Source organism: Camelus ferus, chromosome 11 (genome assembly GCF_009834535.1).
Source record: "Camelus ferus isolate YT-003-E chromosome 11, BCGSAC_Cfer_1.0, whole genome shotgun sequence".
In the NCBI taxonomy this organism is placed as follows: domain Eukaryota; kingdom Metazoa; phylum Chordata; class Mammalia; order Artiodactyla; family Camelidae; genus Camelus; species Camelus ferus.
The window spans coordinates 18,255,384-18,281,128 of NC_045706.1; the positions used below are offsets into that span (position 1 = coordinate 18,255,384).

At 39.1% G+C, this 25,745-nt stretch overlaps 1 protein-coding gene and 1 long non-coding RNA gene across 3 annotated transcripts in view; one reads left to right on the forward strand and one right to left on the reverse strand.

Moving 5' to 3' along the window:
- The window catches only part of MXI1 (MAX interactor 1, dimerization protein), a 77,407-nt gene that overhangs the window by 43,831 nt on the left and 7,831 nt on the right, over positions 1-25,745 (reverse strand). Inside the window, exons 1-2 of one of the 2 annotated variants that reach the window (XM_032490956.1) lie at positions 16,272-16,560; positions 14,731-14,863 (exon numbers count right to left, since the gene is read on the reverse strand). In XM_032490956.1, the coding sequence (XP_032346847.1) occupies positions 14,731-14,863; positions 16,272-16,344 (206 nt within the window). In that variant the 5' untranslated portion in view covers positions 16,345-16,560. Of the gene's footprint in view, positions 1-14,730; positions 14,864-16,271; positions 16,561-25,745 lie in introns of those variants that run through there. The other variant, XM_006189352.3, reaches the window with a different exon arrangement.
- LOC116667013 lies at positions 20,342-21,440 on the forward strand. The gene is made up of 3 exons (XR_004323792.1): positions 20,342-20,509; positions 20,834-20,919; positions 21,328-21,440. It is a non-coding gene; the product is annotated as an uncharacterized LOC116667013 (long non-coding RNA).

Genomic DNA, 25,745 nt, shown 5'->3' on the forward strand with positions numbered 1-25,745 from the left:
TAGAAGCTAGAAAAAGCAGCAAACTAAACCAAAAGAAGGTGAGCAGTAGTTCTCAACTGTGGGCTATTTTGCCTACCAGAAGATATTTGGCAATGTCTGGAGACATTTTTGGTTATCACACTAGGGAGATATTCCTGGCATTTTGTGAGGAGAGGCCAGGGATGTTGCTAAACACCCTATGATGCTCAAAACAGAATTACCTGGCCAACAGTGCTGGGGTTGAAAAACTCTGAAGTAGAGGAAGAAGTAATAAAGCCAAGAAAGGAATAAACAAAACAGAAAACAGAAAACAACAGAGAGTATCAATAAAAGTGAAAGCTGACCAAAAAAAATCAATAAAATTGATCAATATGTATCTAAGACCGAAGAAAAAAAGTAAAAATTACCAATACAAGAAAAAAAAATCAATATCAGAAATGGAAGACAGCACAACACTATAGACCCTACACACATTAAAAGAATGGTAAGAGAATATTATGAACAGCTTTATGCCAATAAATTCACCATTTAGATGAAGAGGACAAACTTGAAAAACACAAATTATCAAAACTAACTCAAGAAGTAACAGAAACCCTGAATAGCCTTGCATCTATTAAAGAAATTGAATTCACAATCAAAAAACCTGCCTACAAAGAAAACTCCAAGCCCAGAAGTATTCACTGGCAATTTTACCAAGCATTTAAGGAATAAATAATACCAATCCTTCAGAAAGTCTTTCAAAAAATAAAGGAAATGGGAAGATTTCCCAATTTATTTTAAGGCCATTATTACCCTGATACCAAAACCTGACAAAGAAATTACACTGCAAAACAACCCCACAAAACCACAGACTACCATTCCCTCATGAACACAGATATAAAAATTCTTAGGAAAACATTAGCGAATTTGTAGAAAGTATCAGTTTTACAATTAAAAGAAAAAAAAACTTGTCTGGTCTTCATCCCAACTTCCTGGGACAGAGCTTCTGAAACCTTGGAATTTCCTCAGTTATAGGAGTGTCTCTGTTATTCACAGTGGGCCCCTGGACCACACTTGAGTTTATGCTAAGGAGATGACTTAAATTGGGAGCTGGTCATGCCAGAAAGAACAACCATGCAATTAGAAGGTTGGGGCATTGAGACACTGCTATCAGGCAACCTCTGCGCAGAGGAGGGTCACTAGAGATGGAGTTCAATCACATGGCCAATGATTGAATCAACTGTGACTACATAATGATATGGAAATAAAAACTCTGGAATGTGTGGTTCAGGTGAGATTTGCAGCTGGTGAATTTATCAATCTAACAGGAGGGTAATGTATCCTGATTCTACAGGGAGAGGATATAGAAGCTCTATGCCCTGGACTCTCCCGGGCCTGACCATATGCATCTCTTCATTTATGGCTAGTTCTGATTGGTATTATTTGTAACAAAACTTGTAATCTAAATATAGCATTTTCCTGAGTTCTTTGAATAATTCTAGCGGACAATCAAACCTGAGGGCACTGTAGGAACCCTTAAATTTGCAGCCAGCTGGTCAGAAGTTTGGGTGGCCTGGGGATCTCTTGAACTTGCAGCTGGCATCTGCAGTGAGAGCAGTCATGTTGGGGACTGCATCCTTAAAATTATGGAGTCTGCTAATTACAGTTGGTTAGCATCAGAATTGCAAAATACAAAATACACCATGACCAAGTAGGGTTTATTCCAGGAATGCAAGATTAGTTTAAGAGTCAAAACATCAATCAATGTAATTGACCATATTAACAGAATAAAAAAGAAAAACCCACACTATAATATCAAGAGATGCAGAAAAAGCATTTGACAAAATTCACCATCCATTCATGACAAAAACTTTCAGCAAATTAGGAAAGAAAGGAATGTCCTCAACTTGTTAAAATGCATCTATAAAAAATCTACAGTTATACTCAGTGATAAAGAAAAAATATTGTCCCAATATCAGGAACAAGGCAAGTATGTTCACTCTCATCAGCTTCTATTCAGCACTGTGTAGAGGTCCTAGCCAATGAAATAAGGCAAGAAAAATAAACATCATACAGATTGGCAAGGAAGAAATAAAAATATCTTTATCATAAACATTATTTAGTGTCTATTTAGAAAATCCTAAGTAATATACACATTATTAGAAGTGAGCTTAGCAACAAGTCAGTTTACAAGGTCAATATACCAAATTCAATGGCCATTAAAATAGCATCAAAGATTATTAAATACTTAAGGATAAATTTAACAAAGTATGTGCATTACTCATGCTCTAAAAAACTATAAAATATTGCAAAAATTTTTAAATATCTAAATAGTTGAATAAATGGAGAGACATACCATGTTCATGCATCAAAAGATTCAATGTTTTCAGATGTGTCAAGTCTCCCCCAAATTAATCTATAGATTCAATGTAATCCCAATCAAAACTCCAGCAGGCTCTGTTATTGAAATTGACAAGAAGATTCCATAATATATGTGAAAATGCAAAATATCTAGAACAGTCAAAGAACTTTTGAAAAAGAAGAACCAAGTTGGAAGACTTATACTACCTGATTTCATAACTTACTAGAAAAACCACAGTAATTAAGGCAGTGTGATATCAGAGTAAAGATAAACATTTAGATCAATGGAACAGAACAGAGTCCAGAAATAGATTTATACATATGTGGTCAATAGGTTTTTCACAAAGATGCCAAGGCAATTCAATGTAGAAATCTCTTTTCAATAACTGGTACTGGAACAACTGAATGGCCATTTGCCAAAAAATGAATTTCAATTCTTACCTCACACCTCCTACAATAATTAATTCTAAATGAATCTTAGATCTAAATGTAAAATCCAATACTATAAAACTGCTAGAAGAAAACATATGAGAAAATTTTTCTTACCTTGGATTATGCAAAGATATCTTAGGACATAAGAAGCATGAACCATAAAAGATAAACATGTAAAATGGCCTTCATCAAAATGTACAACTTTTTGTTTCAAAAGACACTGCTAAGAAAATGACAAAGACAAAACACTGAGTAGGAGAAAATGTTTGCAAAACACATATGTAACAAAGAACTTGTATCCAGAATGTCCAAAGAACTCTAACATGTCAACAAGAAAACAAACAACTCAATAGAATAAAAGGCAAAAGATATGAACAGACACCTCACCAAAGAAGATATATCAATGGCAAACAATCACATAAAAAGATGCTCAACATCTCTAGGACAATGTAAATTAAAACACAGTGAGATACTATGACACACCCACTAAAATGGCTAAAATTTAAAAGACCGACAATACCAAGTAGAACCACAGGAAGTACCTTGCTAGTCAAAGTAAAATGATACAGCCACTTTGGAGAATGGTTTGGTAGTTTCTTTATAAAGTTAAATAGATACTTTTATATGACCCAGCATTCTACTCCTAGGTATCCAAGAAAAATGAAAACCTATGTCCACAAAAAGACCTGTTTATAAAATTATGTAGCATCTTTCCTTATAAAAGCTAAAAACTATATATAAAACCTAAATGTGTATCAACTGGTGAATGAATAAAAAACCGTGATAGATTCAAACAATAGACTCAGCAATATAAAGGACTGAACTACTGATTCATAGGACAACATGAATGAATTTCAAATAACATAATGCTAAGTGGAAGACACAAAATAGTATATACGCTACATTATTTCATTTATATGAAATTCTAGAAATGGCAAAACTGTAGTGCCAGAAAACAGATCAGAAAGTGAAGACAGAAAACTGACTATAGAGGCATGAGAATATTTTGAGGTGATAAAAATGTTCTGTATCATAATTGTGTTGGAGGTTGAATGACTGTATACATATTAAGTCACTGAATCACACACTAGACATTGAGGAATTTGATTTATGGAAATTACATCACAATAAAACTTACTTTTTCTAAGTTATAAACCTTATCCTGAAATTGAGGCAATAATCTAATCTTCCACAAAAGACTCAGGAGTGAGAGTAAAAAATCAATTCCTTATTCTAGAAGACTAATGATAGAAATTACTAGGAAGTGCATAATTTAAAAACATCATTCCTTTGGGGAATATCTGTACTTTCCTGTATTTAATTTTTTTTTCATTTCTGGAATATGATTAATCTGTTGTCACTTCTTCATCTTCATAACAGGAAGTCAACAGATAGTAAGAAGCATACAAGCAGAATAAGCTTTTGTTTGGAAATATGAAAGCAAACAGAAGAAGAAACTTAAATTATTGGAAGTGGTAGCCTCTAAGAAGCAGAAATTGGAAAAAGAGATAAGATGGGAATGTTATTTTTTATAAGCCATTTAGTATTAACTTTTAAAACCATATACATGTATTACTTTTTAAAATGTCAAAACTGAATTTAAAATAAAAGATAACTAGCTCATTCTCTATTCTTAGGCACCAGAAACTAAGACGCACTTAGTACATACTAAAGTTACACAACATTTGTGAAATCACTTCTTAGGTGAGAGCACAATATTGGGAACTACAGAAAATTCTGAAGATTAAATTCTTGCTCTTAAGCATATTTTCACAAGTTAAAACAGGACATTTAAGAAGACAAACCACTAATTACCTAGACTGCTTCATTATTTGATAACACATTCTGCTACAGAGCGACATTCTAAAAATCTTTAAGAATGGAAAAAATATCACTGATTTCTCCTGACTTCCAAACTGTAATTCAGTATTTTAGGAAGGAGTCAGGCATGGAATAAACATTCAGTAGAGACCTGCTGAAGGGAAAAAAAAAAAATAACAGTACCATAATTAACAGTACTACTCATAATAGAAAGCCCATGGATCCTAATTTTCATTGTTAACACACTCGATTCCTCCCTATAGTACTAGAAGCAGACACAGATGGTATACATCTATTTCAAAGAATCTTACTAAGGGAAGTAAATTACACAGAAAAGTGATTCTCAAAGGGAGTAAGGGATGAGGGGTTGGCAGGATAGCTGAATTCTTGCTCTGGAAGCTGAAGGAGAGTGGAGGTGTCTTCTTCCAATGGATTCACTCCCCACTCCTCATTCCTTATTGATTTATTTCAAGTTTTAAAGGAACAATTGCTGTGGTGATCATTTTGTAATGTACAGAAATATCAAATCACTATGTTCTGCATAGGAACTAATATATTGCTGTTGGTCAATTATACTTCAAAAACTAACAAGCAAAAAAGAGATCAGATTTCTGGTTACCAGAGGCCAGGCTTGTGGGTAGGGAAATTGGATGAAGGCAGTTAAAAGATACAAACTTCCAGTTATAAAGTAAGTAACAGGGATGTAATATAAAACATGATTAATATAATTAACACTAATGTATTAATATATGAAAGTTGGTAAAAGTAAATCCTGAGTTTTCATCACAAGGAAAAGATTTTTTTTCTTTTATTTTATCTGTCTATGAGATAACAGAAGTTTCCTAAATTTATTGTGATAATCACTTCATGATGTGTATGTCAAATTATTATGCTGTCAATTATATCTCAATAAAACTGGAAGAAAAAAATAAAGGTACCACTGCTTAATATTCATTCATTCATTCTGCCTTTAGTTCTTTTTAGCATTTGTCATATGTTTAAGACTCTTCATTATCTTACTGTAATAAATAAGAGAATCTTCTCTTTTTAATAGTTTTATTGAGGTATAATTTACATACTATAAAATACTATAAAATTCAACCATTTTAAGTGCACAGTTCAATAAGCTTTAGTAAATTTATATATTTAGGTACCTATTATCACAATCCAGTTTTAGAACACTTATATCACCCCAGAAGTTCCCCCATGTCCATCTGCAGTCGATCTCCAATCCCACCCTTAGCCCACACTGATATGCTTTCTCTCTATAGTTTTGCTTTTTTTAAACAAATTTCATATAATGGAATCATACAATATGTACTATTATGTATCTGACTTTGTTTACATAAGGTTTTTGTGGTTCATCCATTTTGTTATACGTATGAGGGGTTTTTTTTTCTTTTTATTGCTGGGTATTATTCCATTGTATGACTATACTATATTTTGTTTATCCATTCACTAGCTAATGGACATTTCAATTGTTTCTAGCTTTTTGTGATTATGAATAACACCATGACCATGCATGTTCAAGTCTTCCTGTGGACTCTGGTAGAATAGGAGACCTACATCTTATAGGACACCACCACACACTTGTTACACTTTACCATTAACATTCAAGTTATTTTTCACATATGTGAAAATGGCCAACAGTATAAGGTACATACTGATACTTGACAAATTAAATTCCTATTGATACTTAAGTGTTTGTTTTTAAAAAAAAAAAAAGAAACATGTTACTCAGTTATTCCTCATAATATATGTCTTAACTTCCAATTAAAAAAAAAAAACAACTTTGTCTCCAATGAGTATACCTGCTACAAATAAACTGACAATGAGAATAAAGACATTAAACATCCCTAGATCAGCTTCATAAAAAGCAATCAATTAAGCCTAAATTTCTTGAAAAGTCTTCACAAAATATGTCAACATTTTGTTAAAAAGTACCTTCAGGTCTACATAATTGTGCTCCAAGTATTCAGCCATTCATTCACTTAGTATTTATTGAGTACCTACACCGGAAGTATAAGAACTCTAAAAATTCAATGTCCATGCCTTCATGTAGTTTGTATTTTGAAAAAAAAAAAAAAAAAGCAAGACTTATTAAGAAAATTATAACTATATGTTATACACTTTGGCACTACATCCTTACACTGTTAAGACAACCACCATATAATTCTTTTTAACTAATTTCTACATACTTAAAAATGTTAAAAGTTTATACAAATAAATCATTTTGTTTCTTTAAATGGTCACCAGATTAAATATGCTGTTTGTGACAAACTCCATTAAAATATTAGGCTTTCAGCTTTTGGTAACTACACAATAAACAATGATTCTACAGAATCATTCTGTAGATAAATGAGATTCAAATACTTCTTTTTGACTTCTAGTGCCCTTTCCAGGAATGTAACCTTCCAAAGGACAACTGACTGAATAACATGTTAAAATGACAATATTAAGTATACCAAATCTTTAGAGCCAGGCCTAGAAGTCTAAATTTTAAATTGTAACTCATATGCATTTGTTATTACCAGCAAAGACTACAGAAACCAATCCTAACATACTAAGAATTATTGACAATATATTATACAGTTTTGTGGAGACTGAAGATCACTTTTGTTATGTTATTCATACAGAAGATATATAACTATCACAGAATTATAGTGATCAAAATTAAAAATCTGAAAATTTACATTTCCTTTAATACCAAGGCAAACTTATCACATTTTACCCTCTAGTCTCTTATTACATGAAAGGAAAGGTTCTTCATAGTTCCTCAAAGAGAATCCTAAATTGTCCCTGACTAATTAATCAAAGTAAGAATAAAGGAAAATCACTTGCTTTATCAAAATACATGATTGACTAAAGACTAAAATTATGTTCTTCTATAATTTAAAAATGTCCATTTCCAATGGCTTTAAAGCTCTCATCATGTGGCCTCCACAAATGGTGTTTACACAGTGTTCTCAAAAGACTATCAAAAATACTTCTCACGATAAACAAAGGCAAGGAAATACATACCACATGAAAACCTTTTTATCCAATGTCATAAAACTAAATAAAAAGAAAATCTTTAACACTTTTCCCTGAAATGTATGCAGTAACATTAAAAACAAAATTATCTACTAAACCACATATCTTCTCTTGTAAGAAATTCATTACTTAGATAAAATATAAGGAATTTTACTCTAATACCAAGTTACAGAATCCCTCTATCTCCTTGAATACATGTTAAATTTAATCAGTGAACAAGTATATACTATGAATCCATAGCATTTCTACAATTAACCCCTTGTAATCTCTTTTTCTATGAATTTAAGTAATTTACTCTCCGTATAGTCATCTGACACAAATAAAAATGGCCCAGTCTATAACATCTTACTGGCTTGTATTATTTATCATTTTTACTATAAATACTGTCTTTCCAAATATATCATAAGCTCCTCTACCGCAGGGAAACACGTACAGCAACAGTTCTATGTACATAGTGTAAGCTCAATAAATTGGGTTACTAATTACTTTAAGAGAGCAGTTTCAATAGCTAGGGGAAAAGGACGCAAATTGCCAAGGATGAAAAGAGCTCTGGTGGGAAGGCATTAAAGCAACAGGTGCAGACCACAAGTTTCAGGCATTTGGCAGAGCAGAAATGGAGAACACTAAAACACATAGATTTCAGGTCAGGTCACTGAGTCTCAGTTTTTAACTAAATTATTAGTAAGGACTGTTTGCTGATCCCAGAAAAACAAATCCCAAGGATACCTCTTATCTCCTAGTTCTACCTGCAAAGGTTACTTTGCATGTAAGTCCAGTTTCCTTATCAAAAATTAGAGAAATTAATTCCACTTTACCTCACAGAATTGTTCTGAAATTCAAATTAAATAATAAGGTATCTTAAAGGGCTTCGTATACAAGTAGTATACTAAATGCAAGGTGTTACTATTATCATTATTGAAGATGGATTCTACCCTTTGACCCAACAATTCTAATTCTTCATATTTATCCTAAGGATCTAGGTGGACAAATGCACAAAAGTATCTGTGTAAAGGTGTTCATAACATCCCTGTTTGAAATGAAAAAAACAAAACAACCTAAAATTAACTTTATGGTACACACATGAAATAGAGTATCATATTTAATCTGGTGACTGTTTAAAGAAACAAAATGATCTATTGGTATAAACTTTAAACATTTTTAAGTATGTAATTATGTAATCAAAAATGATTTAACAGATGCATATGAACTTGAAAAAATGTTCAGGATAAATGAACACAAGATTGCAAAAGGTTCATTCTCTTCTTTTATCTGTCAAACTGGATCAGGTCCTCTATTAGAGCCCTCACAGGATCCTTTATTTTTCCTCAGTTAAGCTCATCATAGTTTAAAATGATGTATTTATATCTTTAAGTGATAACATGTGTTAGATGATAATGAAGATGGTATATATATATGTATATATACATATGCATACACATACGCATACACACACAAAAGCATGCGCAGAGGAGAAAAAAAGTCAGCCACTATTTAAAAATGTCAGAAACCAAAATGAAAATAAAAACAATCTATCCAAAAAATGCATGCTTAAATTACATCAGCACTATTGAACAGAAATGGAACCTGGGTATATATTTTGTCAAATCATACCGCAGAATCTCTTTGATTAGATTAGTATCTGGGAACTGTCTTCATCTAAGAAATGACAAAGAATCATGCTATATCCAAAAAGAGGCAATGCTGTTTCACTTGTAAGGAGAAATCTACAAGAGAAAGCTTTCTTCTGGTCAACACTCCTGCCTAGTTAGAACTATGCATAAACTGCTTAAAATCCAGCTTGATATTAAACTCAACCACCACCTATAGCTATAAGGCTTGGGTAAATTACTTAACCATCTCTAGGCCACATGTGCTTTAACCATAAAATGCGTGATAATATCTTACCTTCATAAAGCAGAGAGCTTTTTCAGATTAAATCCTGAATTCCCTTTCTGCGATTTGTGATCTTCTACATCATAGTATCACATCAATATTCTGGTGAAAGGTTTCTCATCAAATAGGAACAGAAGCAGTTGTCCTACCAACTTACAAGGCGTAATCATGCAAGTCTCCTTCACATGATACTTCCACAGGGGAATATAGTCTTAAGAAATCCAGCAACAGCAAACTTATGCTTCAATGAAGCATTTAATGGAAAGTGTGAGTTTACTGAGGTATATAAATAATTCTCAAGATTTTTTATTTAATCTCGGTTTTAGTGGAAGACAATATCACAGAACACATCACATCACTCAACATGTGGAAAATACTGAAGAACAACACTAATATCATTAAGAGTTTAACTGCTACTAATTTCCACTTTTGTCCTGAAATTTTGGGACCTTTCTATTGGACAAAGACCCAGCAACTAGTTATTTAATACAGAAAATTTGAAAAATATAAACTAGAAAGAAATTTCACAAAAATAAAAATAAGCCTCCATTCAATTATTCTATGACATTTTTAGAGCAAAAATAGAAGATATAACATATCTCAAATTACTTACACTGGGGGGAAAAATCCTCTAAAACTATCCTAAAAAAAGAATTCATCTCCCTCTCACACACATACAAAAAAACCCCAAAAACCTAATAATCCATGAAGAAGACATCCAAAAAGACTGTAAAAGTTCAAGTCTTACAAGCAAAAGGAAAGTTGTTTTGTTTTGCTTTTTATGCCCTCAATCTTAGAAGGTAGTACCGAAACATTGCTGCTGTTTTAAGATTCTTTAAGGATACTAAATAGAAGACATTTTTTTTTAAATTAACTTGAAATTCAACCATAAATTAGTACAGGTATACCTTGGAGATACTGTGGATTTGGTTCCAGACCACTACAATAAAGTGAATATCACAACAAAGTAAGTCACACAATTTTTTTTATTTCTCAGTGCACATAAAAATTATGCTTACACTGTACTGTAGTCTATTAAATGTGTAATTGCATTATGTCTAAAAAATGTACATACTTTAATTCAAAAATACTTTATTGCTTAAAATAAAAAGATTGCCATCATCTGACAATGCCACACCTTCAATCTGTAATAAACACAGTATCCGTGAAGCACAATAAAGGGAAGTGTAATAAAATGAGGTGTGCCTGTACTTACTACTTTCTAGACGACCTCAAAGTAATGCAATTACTATATATGTGTCACAGGTTCCTATCAATATTTATTGCCAATTTTGACAGACTTACGGTTCTTTGCATATATAAGTTCTGATACCATTTTATTCTCATGACACAGAATGACAAGAGTGTTCTTTAAAATTAATTGTAGCTTTCTGAACTCTACTAGAATATACTTGTTTAAAAGAACAGGCAGTTTAAAGATTTTCATTCTTCAAATACTACATATTGTTTTCCTTTCCAAATATATTAACATCCTTTAGAATACAAAGTAATCAGGGGGTTTGCCAAAGCAGGAGTTGCATATTCTTCCATTATTTCTCATTCCAGAGTCTAATCAGACTCGGCACAAAAGAGAAGCTCAGTTCCAATTTAGGACAGTCTACCTAAGTTTGAAAACCTTCTACTCCTCAAGAAACATCTACTGTCTACAGAACACTGTTATAGATACTAGGGATAAATCTTTAGGCAGAAGAGATTCAATCCTTGTCTTCATGGAGTTTTTAGTCCAATAAATGAGACATGAATTTATCAAACAATCAGATAAGTGTATCTCTACAGACTGTGATAAACACTACAAAGGAAAAGTGGGGATGCCATGAGATATGTGACTACCTGATCTACTTTGGCAGATCAGGAAAGGCTTCCCTGAAGAAGTCATTACTGAGATGAAGTAAAAGTGTTATTAGATAGTGATACCTTGGCAAAAGGGGAAGAAAAACGATCCTCAGAAAAAAATAGAGAATGTGCAAAGACCCTGAAGTAGGAGGAAACACAGAGTACCAAAGGAACTGAAAGAAGACTAGCCAACACAATTCATCAGAATTGTATCTGGGGCAAGAGTGTCCAGGTGAGAAGTGATGATATCTTGGATTAGGAGGGTAGTAAGAAAGGGAAGAGAAAAGAAGGTAGATTCAAGAGTTATTTAGGAGGAAATTGGTGTTACACTGAAGCCATGTAGAGTAGTGTTAGCAGAGTTTTAAAGGTGACAGATCTTGATATTTTTCAGTTCTGAGACCAACAGTAAAGAAGCTGGGAATCTGAGCTTATCCAATGCTACTTGATGAGCCAGACAGAGATTCCAGCCAGTTCTCTAGAAGCAGTAACATCTCAGTAAGGATGATTTTGGGAAGTGTGCCAGAAGGCCATGACCAAGACTACAGTAAAGTCAACCATGAATTTTTTAAAAATTATGTATTATAGATTCCACTTCCCAGTTGTCAGAAGGATCCCAAATGATAAAACTACTAGGATTGTTGAGGTATATGCTTTTAATATTACATTGTATCACTCATTTTCTCTACTTTGTACTTCTGTGAAAGTTAAGATTTCAAGTCTTGGGAGAAAGAAGGAATAGGAATTTATAATGAGTCAATTCTCAGCTCTATAAATTTATAAAGTAGCATTTTATATCAAGAATATCACATTATACCTGAGAATATTAGGGTAAAAAAGTCAACCAACTTTATATCTTAAAGATGCTACAGTGTCAGGAAAACAAGTGTCATTTTATGACACACAGGAGATCAATGATCAAGATACGTAATAGGAACAGCAACTGCCATACAGGAAGCTTTTTGATAAGGAAAAGAAGACACATAATACTCATCAACTCTATTCAGATGACTAATAAATGGAAATTTTTACAAGTTTATTTCTTTCTGCTTTCTGTAACCTGTATAATAAAATCTTTATTAAATCCAGGAATAAGTTTAGAGTTAACAGTGTCTCCAGTGTTCCCTTACAAATGAACTAACACTATCTCCCAAGTACCCCAGTACTGGAATTTGATCCTTGGCTCCCCTACTCCAGGAAGCTGAAATTTTAAATGGTATTTCTAGTGTTCCACTTTAACATACTAGTTCTCATCTATAGTTCCCAGCCTAAATGCCACACGTCAGTGGACCCCAAGATAATACAGTCTAAAATCTTTTTCTTTCTTTTTTACTATTTATATTCCCATGAAAAATTACCTTACTCAGTCTTAGGTGGGGTAGTCCAATATACATGTAATTATTTTCCCTGGGGTACTAAGAACAATGTGGTATACTTGTAGTTTTACGAATTTTCTGACATGCTGTGTTAAAATACACACTAATTAGCAATGTGGTCCCATATACAATAGTAGAACCCTAACAAGAACACTAGCATGAAAGAGAAACACCACTTAGTCAAAACCCCAAGCTGAGCAAAGTATAAGTTAACAGATGACAAAGACATTAATAACCTGTAACATCATTTGTAAAATCTAGAAATACACATCCTATTTATGCCTCTATATAATCCTTGAGTTATTAGTAAGAATGGCACATCTACAATGATGGGGTGGTATACTGAGTAAACAATATAGTAACTCATCTCTAAAACTGTCAATAAATCACTGTCACAGAACTTCAGGGGAAGAAGGGACTTTGTTGAGTATGTAGTTCATCCCCTCAATTTACCATGAGAATAGTAAAGGACAGAGAAAAAAATGTAATGAGTTCATATACATGATTTCTAGAAAGCAGGAAACAATCAATCAATACTTGTAGCATGACAACACACGTTTGGTTTCCCTATCTGGTACTTTCCCCATGTCTCAAAAGTTAAAAAAAAATTTTTTTGTTTAATCTACACATAGATCGGAAAACTCATAAATTCCAGAATACAGATGTTAATTGCTGACACCTTAACCAGAGAAACAGTAAAGAGCAAGAAAATTTATACATTTTTTAAAAATGCTGCATATTATATTTTCATCCCAAACTTACCACAAGAAACCCTCTAGACACACACAAAAACATAAATGCAGCATATTATGCTTATGGCTAATTATTTTTATAATTTTAAAAATTGTTTAATATACAGAATACCTTACCGAAGAATAGAAGCCAAAATAGCAAACACACAGCTTTAAAGATAAATCAAAAAGAAGGGTGAATCCTAGTGATTTGCCTCAGTGATGTCAGAAACGCAGAGTGGGAAGATCTGACCTTTTGAACTCTAATCTATAGGAAACCTCGGGTTTTCTGCATCAGTTAGTAGAAGCCCATACTTCTGCTCCCTCCCTAGCCCATCTCCTCAAGTGACTACTTAAGTACCTGTCTGGAGTTCCCCAAAGTCTTCAGGCAAACTTAGTTACCCAGAGATTGCTCTGTGCCCCTCCAAAATGAATGCTTATATTCTCCTTACAAAACTTTGGGGCAAAGGTCTCATTCAATTCTTTTTATCAATGGAAAAGGCAAGCATCTGTTGATTTCAAGAAAAACCTTTTGAAAACTTCGTATGAGATGAATCTTTAGAATTCACTGGCCCTCTAGAACAAAAACACTGAAGAGACAGCTGGACACTACCAAAAATTTTCAAAAAACAGAAGTCAACTATGTCTGAATACACCCAGACAAGTATTTTTTAGGTATTTGTTTTGACCAAAGAATAAGCATTTTCTTTCTGGGTTTTGTTTTGTTTTGTTTTGTTTTTGCTTTGAAAGCTCCCTTACCAATTCAGTCTTATCCTTTAAAAAAAAAAGTGCCCACGAACTTCCTATTCTACTTAAATATTTTTATTTCTTTAACAAAACCCTTGATTCTGCTTTATAGCTGGCCTGAGCTATTCCTGATTTTTAAAAATTCTTGGATCATCCAAGTTTAAAGCTGGCCCAAGATTACATTTAGCATGTGGTTGCACGCTTGGACACATGCTGCCAAGTCTCTAAACTTACATTCCCCTCAGTCACAGACATCTCCACTTAATAATCCCAGCAAGGAGTTCTTTGGTTGTCTCTCCAGAGTCTATTCCTTCCCTTCTACACAAAGTCAGGTTATGATCCCTAGACTTTATTATTTCAAAAAGGGCAAATCCCTGGGAATGGTGGTAAAAGCACCCATTTGGCTGTTCAGTGTTGCTCTAGACCTGGTATTAGAGAACTGAGGTCAGCAGGGTCAGCACTTCGGTCTGAGTGCTCCCTTCCTCCCTCCCTCCAGCTGCCCTTTCTAAACCTCCCCAGCTTACTACCTGTTGGCAGTGCTGGTGTTGCTGCTCCCGCTGCTATGTTTCTGTGCCCGGCTCAACCTCCGTGGGGTCTTTGAATGCTGCAGCCGGGGGCTTGGCATGGAGGGGAACGTTGAGGCGTAGCCATGTTCACACTCTAAGGAGATAGCAAGAAAAAAAGATAAAGAGGAATACACCCAAATTCATGGATTCACAGATCTGAAGTCCTTGCAGTAACAGGCTGTTGAAAACAAGAGAAGAAAAAGAGGTACATTTTCCCCACTCTTTCTGGGTGGAAGATAAAATTCCTAGCCCTTGCCTGGACATCAATCCTGTGACATTATATACAGATGCAACTCTCACTTGGAAGGTGTACCAATACCTCCTCTAAACCAAGTAATTTCTCCCTCCTCTCCAAAATCCTTCTCTCCATTTCTGAAACCAGTTACCATTCACCTCAATTATTTTACTTGCCTCAAAATCCCTTTTCCTTTAACTATCCCCACTTTCTAGAAGGTGTCACTCCAAGCCCTACATTTTTGTGTACTTCAAATAATTCAATCACCAGTCTTTGAAGGATCCTTTCTCTCCTGATACCACAATTCCCAGAGTTGGTACTCTTCATATCCCAATCTCTTTACATCTCTTTTAGTCTCCATTCCTAAAGGGATCGCATCACACCACACTTAGGATTGGCAGAGGTCCCTTTCCCACAAGTGTCTGGCCTCCTCCCTGCTCTTCAGCTGCATTGCCTTCCTTGCTCTCAGCTCTCCTCCACCCGGACCGGCACTGCTCCCACCAGCTTCCTTCAGCTCTTTCTGTCCAGGTCCTCAGATCACCTCCACTCTCAGCATCCTCCTTCCCTCCCTCTCCTCTGCTCCACCTCCCCTCAGGGCCAGCTCCCTCCCATCCCCCAGATGACAGTCTGCTCCCCTGCTCCCCGTGCACATACACTCGCGCCCCCTCACACACATGCACTAATGTACGCCCCCTCCCACAGGCACCCCTCATCACACACGCACCTCACACGAGGCACACTCCTCACACATGCACGCCCTCCTCACACGCGCACCCCCTCCTACAGCGGATCCCTCTTCCTCACACGCGACCCACCTCACACGCGGCACCTCCCATTATAGTGCTCCCTCCTTCACACGCGCACCCCCTCTCAATGCACACTCCTCACACGCGCACCCCCTCCTCACAAGCAACTCCTCACATACGCACCCCCTCTTCACACGCACACTCTAAGCGCACCCTCCTACATGCACACTCCTCACACGCGCACCCCCCATCCTCACAAGCACATCCTTCACACGCGGCCCCCCTCTCACCGCACCATCCTCACACGCGCCCCCCCTCCTCACCGCACACTCCTCACACGCGCACCCCTCCTCACAAGCACCACTCCCACACGCGCACCCCTCCTCACACGCGCACCCCCTCCTCACACGCACACCCCTCTCCTCACACACGCACCCCTCACCCGCCGCACCGCAATCCCCTCGCGGAGCAGGAGTGCGCGGGCTCAGGCGGTGGAGGAGGCGGCGGCGTCCAGCCGTTACCTCGGTCCCGGCGCTCCAAAAACTCGGCCGCCTCCAGCAGGCGCTGCACGTTGATCATCCGCACCCGCTCCATGGGCACCGCGGGCGGCGACCAGGGGCCTCTCCGCGCTCCCCTCCCCGGCCGACAGGAGGCGCCGCCGGCGGCTACAGCCCGGCGCCGCCCGGAGACATGTGCGGCGGGCGGGCGGGCCAGCCCTGTCGCAGCTTGGCGCGCTCTCTGCCGTCCCCGTCGCCCCCGCCGCCCCGCTGTCCCCGCAGCCCCTGCCACTCCCGCCGCTCCTCCGGCAGCCCGCACGCGGTTTGTTTACCTCTCCGCGCGAGCACGGGGGGAGGGCGGGAGCAGTGCCACGGCCCGCCCCCTCCCGCCCCTTCCTCTGCCTCTTGGGAAATGTAGTCCTGCCCCGCCCACTGCACCCCGGGAGTCGTAGTACGCACGCCGCCTCAGTGCGCCTGCGTCCGCGATGGCCGCTAGGAGTTGTAGTCCGCTGGATTTCTCCCGTCCCTGTTATAAAGACTACGAAGTTTTCTGGCCTTTGCTTCTCAGACAGAAGAGTTGAGAGAATCTACTCCCGGGAAGGCCTTTTTTCAGTGATTCCCTGAAAGTGCCCAAGAGCCACAGCATACTTTATCCCAAGTGCCACGTTCAGTATCTACTACTACTTTCTCGGGAAACTTCTGTGCCTAAGCTTACCCATCTGCGGAATGTGCTGCTCAGACAACACACAGGGAAATACTTGAAACTGTTCAGAAACAGTTTACTGTTCAGAACAGTTTACTGTTCAGAAACAAGGGATGATCCTATCAGAGCCAGAGAGGGCTTCCTATGGCCCTTATACCACCTAAGTTTTCAAAAAGTAGAGGGTTTTTTTGTTGGGAGATATTTACTTACTTACTTACTTACTTACTTACTCACTTACTTACTTACTTATATACACACACACAATTTTAAGAAACTCCTTTCTCCTCCTTCAGCCCCTCATTCATGATTTTAGAGGTTAGGAAACTTCTCGGGTGCTTGCAAGTGAAGGATATAATTCAGTGGGTAAGTGATTTGGTGCTGGAGTCACACAGGTCTCAATTCAAATCCTGACTCTGCTACTTAACACTAGCTGTGTGGACTCTTCAGGCCTCATTTTCCTCATGTATAAATGGGTATAATTACTCCAGGTATCCAAACATGGAAAGCCTGCTGTCTGCCAGGTATTGTACTAGACATAATGTGTACAATAATGAGAGAAACAGACATGGACCCTGCTCCCAAGGAGTGTAAAGTCCATAGGGCTTATTGCGAAGATTTAATGAAATAATTCCAGCAGTTAGTACATGGCACTCCATAAATGGAAGCTATGATGATTGTTTCCTTTCATGTTCTTCTCCATACAGAGGGAACTGAAGGCAAAGGCTAAAGAGAGCAGGACCACATTACAAGACTGCCAATGGATGCTCTCACCGCCATTGCCTTTCCAGGTACCCAATCTAACAAGTCCTTAAAGTCTAGACCAGAGTTTCTCAGTCTCAGCATAACTGACATTTCGGGTGAATAATTCCTTGTTGGGGGTGGGGGATGGAGGGAGACCTGTGCATTGTAGGATATTCAGCAGGATACCTGGCCTCTACCCACTAGACACCAGTAGCACACCAGCAACTCAGGTATGACAACCAAAAACGTCTCCAGACAATGCCAAATGTCTCTTGGGGCACAAAATCCCCTGATTGAGAATCCCTGGTCTAGAGTGAGGAAGGGCAAGAGGGTTGTAACTGTTAAATGCTCCAGGAGCAAGCTTCTGTAAACATCCATAACTTTTTCCCACCCTGATGGCTTTAACCTGCTGGTGGACACACAAAATAACAAGAAACTTGGTGAGGGGAGAATTTCCCCTTCCCTATGATCATTCCAGTGTCTACTGCAGAAAATACCATCTCAGGATGAAAATGTTACTCTCAAAAATGTTATGGGCTTCATGCTGCATTTTAATATGCTTCCCCACCCCCCACTTTCTTTCCCCAAAGTGAACAAGATTTCCAATGAGGTCAAAAGCTGCAAAATTCTTCCAGCCCTTTTAAATATTAAACTTGGCACCACATTTAAGAACCAAATAGATGGAGAACCAAATACAGGGAGACCCAGAATGAGAGATGTTCACAAACCACAGGAGAGTGTATTTATTTTTTTTTTTATAAAGGCTTTGAAACAGGAACTGTGCTTTTTCAGCTGTTGGTTGGGTTGCTTCAGATCTGGGCTTTCCCATTGGTATTGGTAACAACAATTCTCCACATTCAGCAAGGGACATGTTGGGTAGGGGCAAAATGGAATTGTTTAAAAGAAAATACCTATTTACTCAGAACATCTTGTAAGTCGAGGGTAGAAATTGTTAGTTTCTACCACTTACATAATAACCCCTGTAAACTGTAGATCCCAAATCACGGGTTACCCCAGGAACTTAAAAGAGGTAGTTATATGACAAGTAAAAGTCTACCCAATAGAAGGTAAACCATGTGACACACAATCAAGAAATAAAGCACAAACTGAAAATACACTTGGGTCCAAGATGAGTTTAAGCCATATATCATAAGCCCTAGCAGGGTATTAGAGAAGCCAGGATGCTTGTTGCACATGCCTGGCCTTTCACAATTGACCTCCAGATGAATTAACTAACCCTTCTTTTTTTTTTTCCATTAAAGGTTATTTTTAAAACACATTTTTATTGAAGTATAGTCAGCTTAATGTGCCAATTTCTGATGTACAGCATAATACTTCAGTCATATAGGAACATACATATATTCATTTTCATATTTTTTGATCATAAGTTACTACAAGATACTGAAAATAGTTCCCTGTGCTACACAGTATAAATTTATTGTTCATCTATTTTATATATAGTAGCTAGTATCTGCAAATCTCAAACTCCCAATTTATCCCTTCTCACCCTCTTCCTCCACTGGTAAACATAAGTTTGTTTCCTAACCCTTCTTTTAAAGCCATGCCCAAGAGGGAGACAAGGAGATGGAAAATAGCACAAGAATCACTGAAAGGCCACATGCATATGTTGGAAAAGAGAAGAGGTGATTGTGTTGGTTGGCAATGTTAAGGACTAGTTTCTGTACAGGAAGAGCCAGCCTTTTCTAACAGTGGTTAAAGGTGCCACTTCCTTCTCCCTGCTCCATCTGACTCTGGGAGTTCTTGTTTGGACATTGGCCATACGGGCCTCCCACAGCACAAAACTTGGGGCTCTAGCCTTGGGAGAGTGATGCTACACACAAACCATCCCTCAGCACCAGCCCAGCCTGGGAGCCCAGAGGCAACCATGACTTTCCTTTTATTCAGGTAAATCCAATCTACACTACAAATGCAGATGGGGAAACTGAGGAAAAGCAAGGTTTCCGGAAGTTTACTGACAAAAGAACCTGGAATCTTACCACAGTCTCTGGTTCTGTCTTCTCCCTAAAGTATCTCTCTCAGGGGAGTCTCATTTGAAGATGGAAAAAGTCCTCCAGAGTATCCCAGGCCTATAACAAACAGCCCAGATGGGGGCGACCTGCTTTGCAGAGGAAGCAGGCAAAAGCTCTCCATTCTTAGGGGTCCTTTCCCTGCACAGTTTACTCAGTGTAAATTTCCAAATGATTTATTGCAGATTCATGAACAATGGAGGACGGCTGGTCTGTGTTACATCGTTTCTGCAGACAGGAAAGATGAAAGGAGGGGAAGGGGCCATGAGGTTAAGGTACAAACCCAAAGTCACTCGGTTGGTGACACCTGGTGCTTAAGAGAACTTCCCTGAAACTGCAAAGTGCTTACTGTGCAGGGCACTGTTTTCCACAATTATTTTTAAGAATGGGGGTGTGGGGGGGGTCTTCAAATAATCAAGGTTGAGGACAGGGGAGGATGAGTCCCGAGCTCTTAAATAAGAAGCAGAACTGTTACACATTTTTCCATCCCCCACCCCAAAATGACAACCGCAGCTTCCGCCTCGCATCTCCCTTTGGAGCCCAGAAACGTGAAGAGCAGCAGAAACCCTTTCCCTCTGCCGGGTGAGTCAGCCTTGCCTAACTTCATGCGTAAGCTCTCCTCGAGTCGCGGCAGCTCAGAGCTGCGGGTCTGTGTGCAGCCGAGATAAATTTGGGTCTAGAAAGGATGACGTAATGCTAAACCCGAGAGGTAGCTGCCGTCTCCCAGGGCTCCAGTCGCCAGGGCTGCTGACTGACATCCCAACCACACGGAAAAGCACCAAGCCACCCAGGTGCCTGAGCTGGGGAGAAAAGGAAAGAAAGGACACACGGGTGGGAGGAAACAGCAGGGGGAGGCAGTGTTAATCTGAGATCGCTGAATCTGGAAGTTTGTTGTTTTTTAACTTCAGTTTTCTGGTGAGATCAGGCCACTGGCAGAGGCTCAAACAGCTGCACTTGACTTCCATCCTAGCCTGTCTCTTCCCCCTTAGAAAAGGGCTTCTTACATTTTATGAAATGGCCCTTACAACAGCAGCCTATTTCCGTGATTATAATGGATGGGTTAATCTCACGAATGTCCTTTTCCTTCTTTTTTGCATTAACTTGGACTCAAGAAGAAATCTGCATTGCAGGACTCAATTAATATGCACATCTAAGACTCTTGCTTACCCCGGAGCACCCCATTGGGGGTGCAACTGATAAGGTATTCAGGAGGATTTTGCTGGGGCCACGCCAAGGGAATGTTCCTCCAAGCAAACCTTTCAGGGTTTACTTCATAGAAATTTGTATCATTAAGCTTATTCGTCAATCCAGCTTCCATTTTTCAGATGAGAAAACTGAGGCTCAGAGAGGTATGGTAACTTACCTAAGGCCACACAGCTGATCAAACTGATAGAGAAAGGGTTAGGACTCAGGCCTACACTCTCATCCAGGGCTCTCTACCCATCTCCATAATTATTTTCCTGGTTGATTCACATTTTTAAAAATAAACAGATAAATAGAGTGGAATACATTTTCTGGTCTTTTAAATTTGTGGGGGCCCAGTCCTTTAAATATCAAGATCAAGTTACATTCCAAAGGGATCTAAAGCCTGCCTTTGTTTTCTGTTCAGGATTCATTCTTCCCTAAGGAAAGGTTGGCATCAGAATCAACTCTTCTGCTGGTTGCGACCACAAGCCATGGGCCCAACCTCGCCACCCCACTTTAAATAAAAGACCATCACAGGTGAATGATCTTTGTTGTATGGAAGTGGTTTCCTTCATTAGGAATGCCTCCTGAATACTTTTTTTTTAAATGACATTTCATCATGTGTTGCTGTAGTCATGTATTATTCTCCTTTAATTTGTGGTTATAATCATTTATACTGGTAGATTTGTGACTTTTGGCCATCTCTCGCATATAGCCTGGTCAGCCATTGTATCTTATCCTTTTGAAACACTGTTCATTCCATGATTAACATTTTGTTTATTTTGTTTAGAATGTTTGCACCTATATTCAAAAGCAAGAATATACTGTAATTTCTTGTTGTATTTATCAGGTTTTGGATGCAATGATCTATTCTTTCAAAAATAGATGCAACTTAATTTAAAACCTTCAAAAAAAAAAATCGCCAGAGGCCTTCCCCTGCTGCGAAGAGGATGCCCCACATTCTTGCCACAGCCCTGGGTAACCCTCCCTCCTCTGCCAGGAACCTGCCTAGAATTGCCCTGCCTCCACCCCTTGGCATCACCACTCCCTTCCAGGCAGCAGAAACTTGTGGAGGTCACTGTTAGGCCCAGCAAGGCCTTGGACACTAAATCACACACCTAGCGCTGCTGCCTCATGTCTGAGTTCTCAGCCTCAGGTGCACTATTTAGAATACAATACCAGGCCCTTGCTGACCAAAGCCACTGGCGATCTTGCCATCTCTGCCCGTTCCAGCATTCTTATTCCGGGATTCTGGGATTCTCCAGAGATCCTCGAACAATATGCCTCCATTTGCCTACTAGCTGCCATGTCATGAGAGCCAACTACGTGCATGGTGCTACTTGTACAGTCAGTTCATTTACTCCTTAGCACACTTCTTAAGAGTTCTGTTTCACACATGAGGCCCGGAAAGGTTAAGTGATTTGCCCAAGGTCACACAGGTAGCAAACGGATTCAAATCTGGATTTTTTTTAACTCTTGGACCCCACAGCATACTTGAGGGTATGTTCAATCAGACAAGTTCAAACAAAATTGTTTAGGGCAATTGTCTCAACCAGGAGTAATACCATCCACCCAGGACGCTTTGGAAACGTATAGGTGTCTTTCTTGAACATCACAATGACTGGGGAGTTCTCCTGACATTTAGTGAGTGAGAACCACAGATGTTAAATCCTGCAGTATTCTGGACTAATCTGCTCAAGAAGAAATATCTCACCACAGCTCCTTTGTTGATAAACACTAGGTCAGAAGGTTAAAGGCTGAGAACTCATCATTCATTCAACAAATACTCCTTAAGCATCCATTATGTGCTGGACACTAACCTAGATGTTAAAGACAGAATAATGAACAAAACTACTTATGGTCTCTATCCTCAAGGTGCTTGAATTCTAGCCTGACAGACTGATGATAAACTATGATGAGTAGGATAAGGAATAGATAATAAATGGAGCGGAAGTTTAGGTGGGTGGAGGGATCAGGGCAATCATGAGGGCTGTTTCCACCAACCTTTCAAACTTTAGTGAACACACCAATCACCTCGGAATTGTGGTAAAATGCAGATTCTGATTCAGCAGCTCAGGGTAGGAGGGAACTGGGTGTCCCATTTTCTGCCAAGCTCCCCAGCAGACAGACACCAAGGCTGTCCATCTTAGACCACACTCACGCTAAACAGTAAGGGTGAAGGCCATGCAGGGAATCTGGATTTTATTCTAAGTGAGATAGGAAAGGAAAGAAACTATTGAAGGGCTTTCACCAAGTAAATGACATGAACCCAGTTATAGTTAAGATCACTCCTGTTTCCTAGATCTCGATGGATGAGAGGAAGAGGTTGGACCTGTGCTGTTTGACCGGACCCAGCTGGCCCACACTGGGAAGGTGGCAGCCAGGGCCTAAACTCATCTGTGCCGCCCACACTTGCCAAGCGTAGGCCAGACCAGTTGCCCTACCAGCTCAGGCACCTTCAGGAACCCTAGCAGAGCCTGACAGGGTGTGGATTCACACCCCTGACACCCTAGCATGCAGGGAGCCCTACTGGTCAGGTGAGTTCCCCAGGGGGTGCTGGGCAAGGTGGTACTGCCAGTGCAAGTGGCAACACCTAGACCATGGCCTCCCAGAAAAAGGGCCCTATCTGGCTTCAGTGTCAGTGTGTAAAGAGCCCCGGAAGGTTCTGGCTGCCCTCTCTCTGCCCTAGGATGAGTGGCAAGTAAAGGAAGTCACTCCAGGGAAGCATCCCCAAGGGGACCCTCAGCCTGGATGTCAAACATTCCAGATTCCACTTTTTGCCTCTTGCTCTCTGACGCATCTCTCAGAGCCCTGAAGTGTCCTTGGAAGAAAGAAAAACCTGGTTTCAAGTCTCAGCTCCACTCTTTGTTGGTAGGTGGCCTTGGGAAAGTTAGTGAGCCTTGCTAAGGCTTTCCTCATCTATAAAATGAGGATAATTATAGCACCCTCCTGTTGGAGGGTTGTGAGGATTTACTATAAAGCACTTAGCATTGTGTTGGCTCATAGTAACAGCTCAGTAAAAGGGACCATTATCACTATTCCTTTGGAAAACAGAGATGACATTGCTCTTGTTAGTGGCCCCCTGGGGACAGACTATCAGACTCCCAGGAGACAGACAAGTATTATTTATTGGTCTCTATTTGTCTATCATTTGCACTGGAATATAGATCGAAAACTGGAGACCATACATACTGAACTTTGGAAGCACCAAGCACAGTGCGTGTCTCCTCACTGGTGTTAGAAATTATTTGTTGAACTGAGCTAAATTTTCCAGCTGGTGGAAAGAACGAAAGAAAGTTGTATACAAGACACTCAGGGTCTTGGGAGTCAAGAAATATGGTAGAGGTGGTCAAGTGTGGTGAAGGTAAGAAGGAGCTAACACAGGGACTTTATAAGGTAGCTCTGGACTCTTGCAGAAATAAAAACAAAGGCCATGTGAGCTCACACTTGCCACCCATGGCCAGAAACAGAGCAGCCCTGGGCATGCCCTCCATTAATACAACATTTAATATTTTTATACAACAGTATTAAAAGTCCAAATCATTTTTATTCAAGTATCCTTGCTAATGGAATAAAGATACAGAGTAAAATATCTCAAATAGCAGGTACTCCAAATCCCCTTTTATTAGCTTTTGTTTAAATTTCCCAATCTTTCTCTCCCACAGGACATTGTGTTTATCTTTCTAATTTTGCTGTGTTTAAATTTCCTTAGCAGACATTGGAGTTGGCTATTAGAGGTATGTGGCCAAGGGCATGTTGTATGGGAGAGCAGGCTTGGTAGGAACACTGGTACGGACAATCCTCCAAGTGCAGAATGCCCCAATCTGTAAAGAACTGAGTGGAATGTGTTTATTTACAAGGTTGCTTACATGGTACTTGATTTCCTAAGCTCAGGCAGCTTTAAAAAAAAAAAAAAGCGCCAGCTCTGTAAAAATTACAAGGATAAACATGAAACACAAAGGATTTTAAACACCAGGCTGGGGGGTGGAGGGTCCATGCAGGGAGGGGAGGGACTATTCCTTATTTTGGAAGCCCAACACAAATTTTCATTCTGTCTGTAATGATAGCTAGAATCAAAGGCCAAGTCAGATGCAGTCCCACATTCTTGAGGCTTACTTTAAAATAACTGAATGTCTAAACCCTGGCACTGGAATGGAGAATATAACTCCATGAGGGCAGGGACTGTACATCCAGGTCCTAGCACAGAGCCTGACATAAAGCAGTGTGTACTCCTTAAATATCAGTTTGATGAACAGATGAATGAATGAACTCACAGAACAAACTTAGGGAGAATTCCTGGCAGAAAACATAATTCCACATTTTATAAAAGTACTTGCCACAAGAGCCTTTTAAAGAGAGGTTCTCTAATCTAAGTTTTTGAAAAAGGGATCCTATGTACATACATTTCCTGGAGATGTATTGCTCAAAATAAGGGTCACCTGAACTTTCAAAATATTTCACAAGCAAGGGGCCCTGCACAGCATTCTGCCAAGATGAGGAAGCAAAGAAGGAACCTCCATCTCAGGAGGATGGTGGCAAATGCCCATCAGTTTTGGCCAGAGAGATCAAGTCAGCTGCTGACACCTTTAACACCTCCAGCCAGGCCACTCAGGGACAATCATATCAGAGACAATTACTTCCCTTTAGTTTAGCAGAAGAGACCAGGTGTCTGTCCCTGTGGATCTGAAGCTTCTCTGCATTGTGAGCTCAGAGCTTCCACCCTCCACCCCCAGAAGGAGGGGCTCCTCCAGGAAGATTTGAATTCCACCTTCTCAGTTATGGCTGGGTAGCCATCCTGTCACTGTCACCACCTTTGGGCATCTCCCACTCCCCCCACCCTAA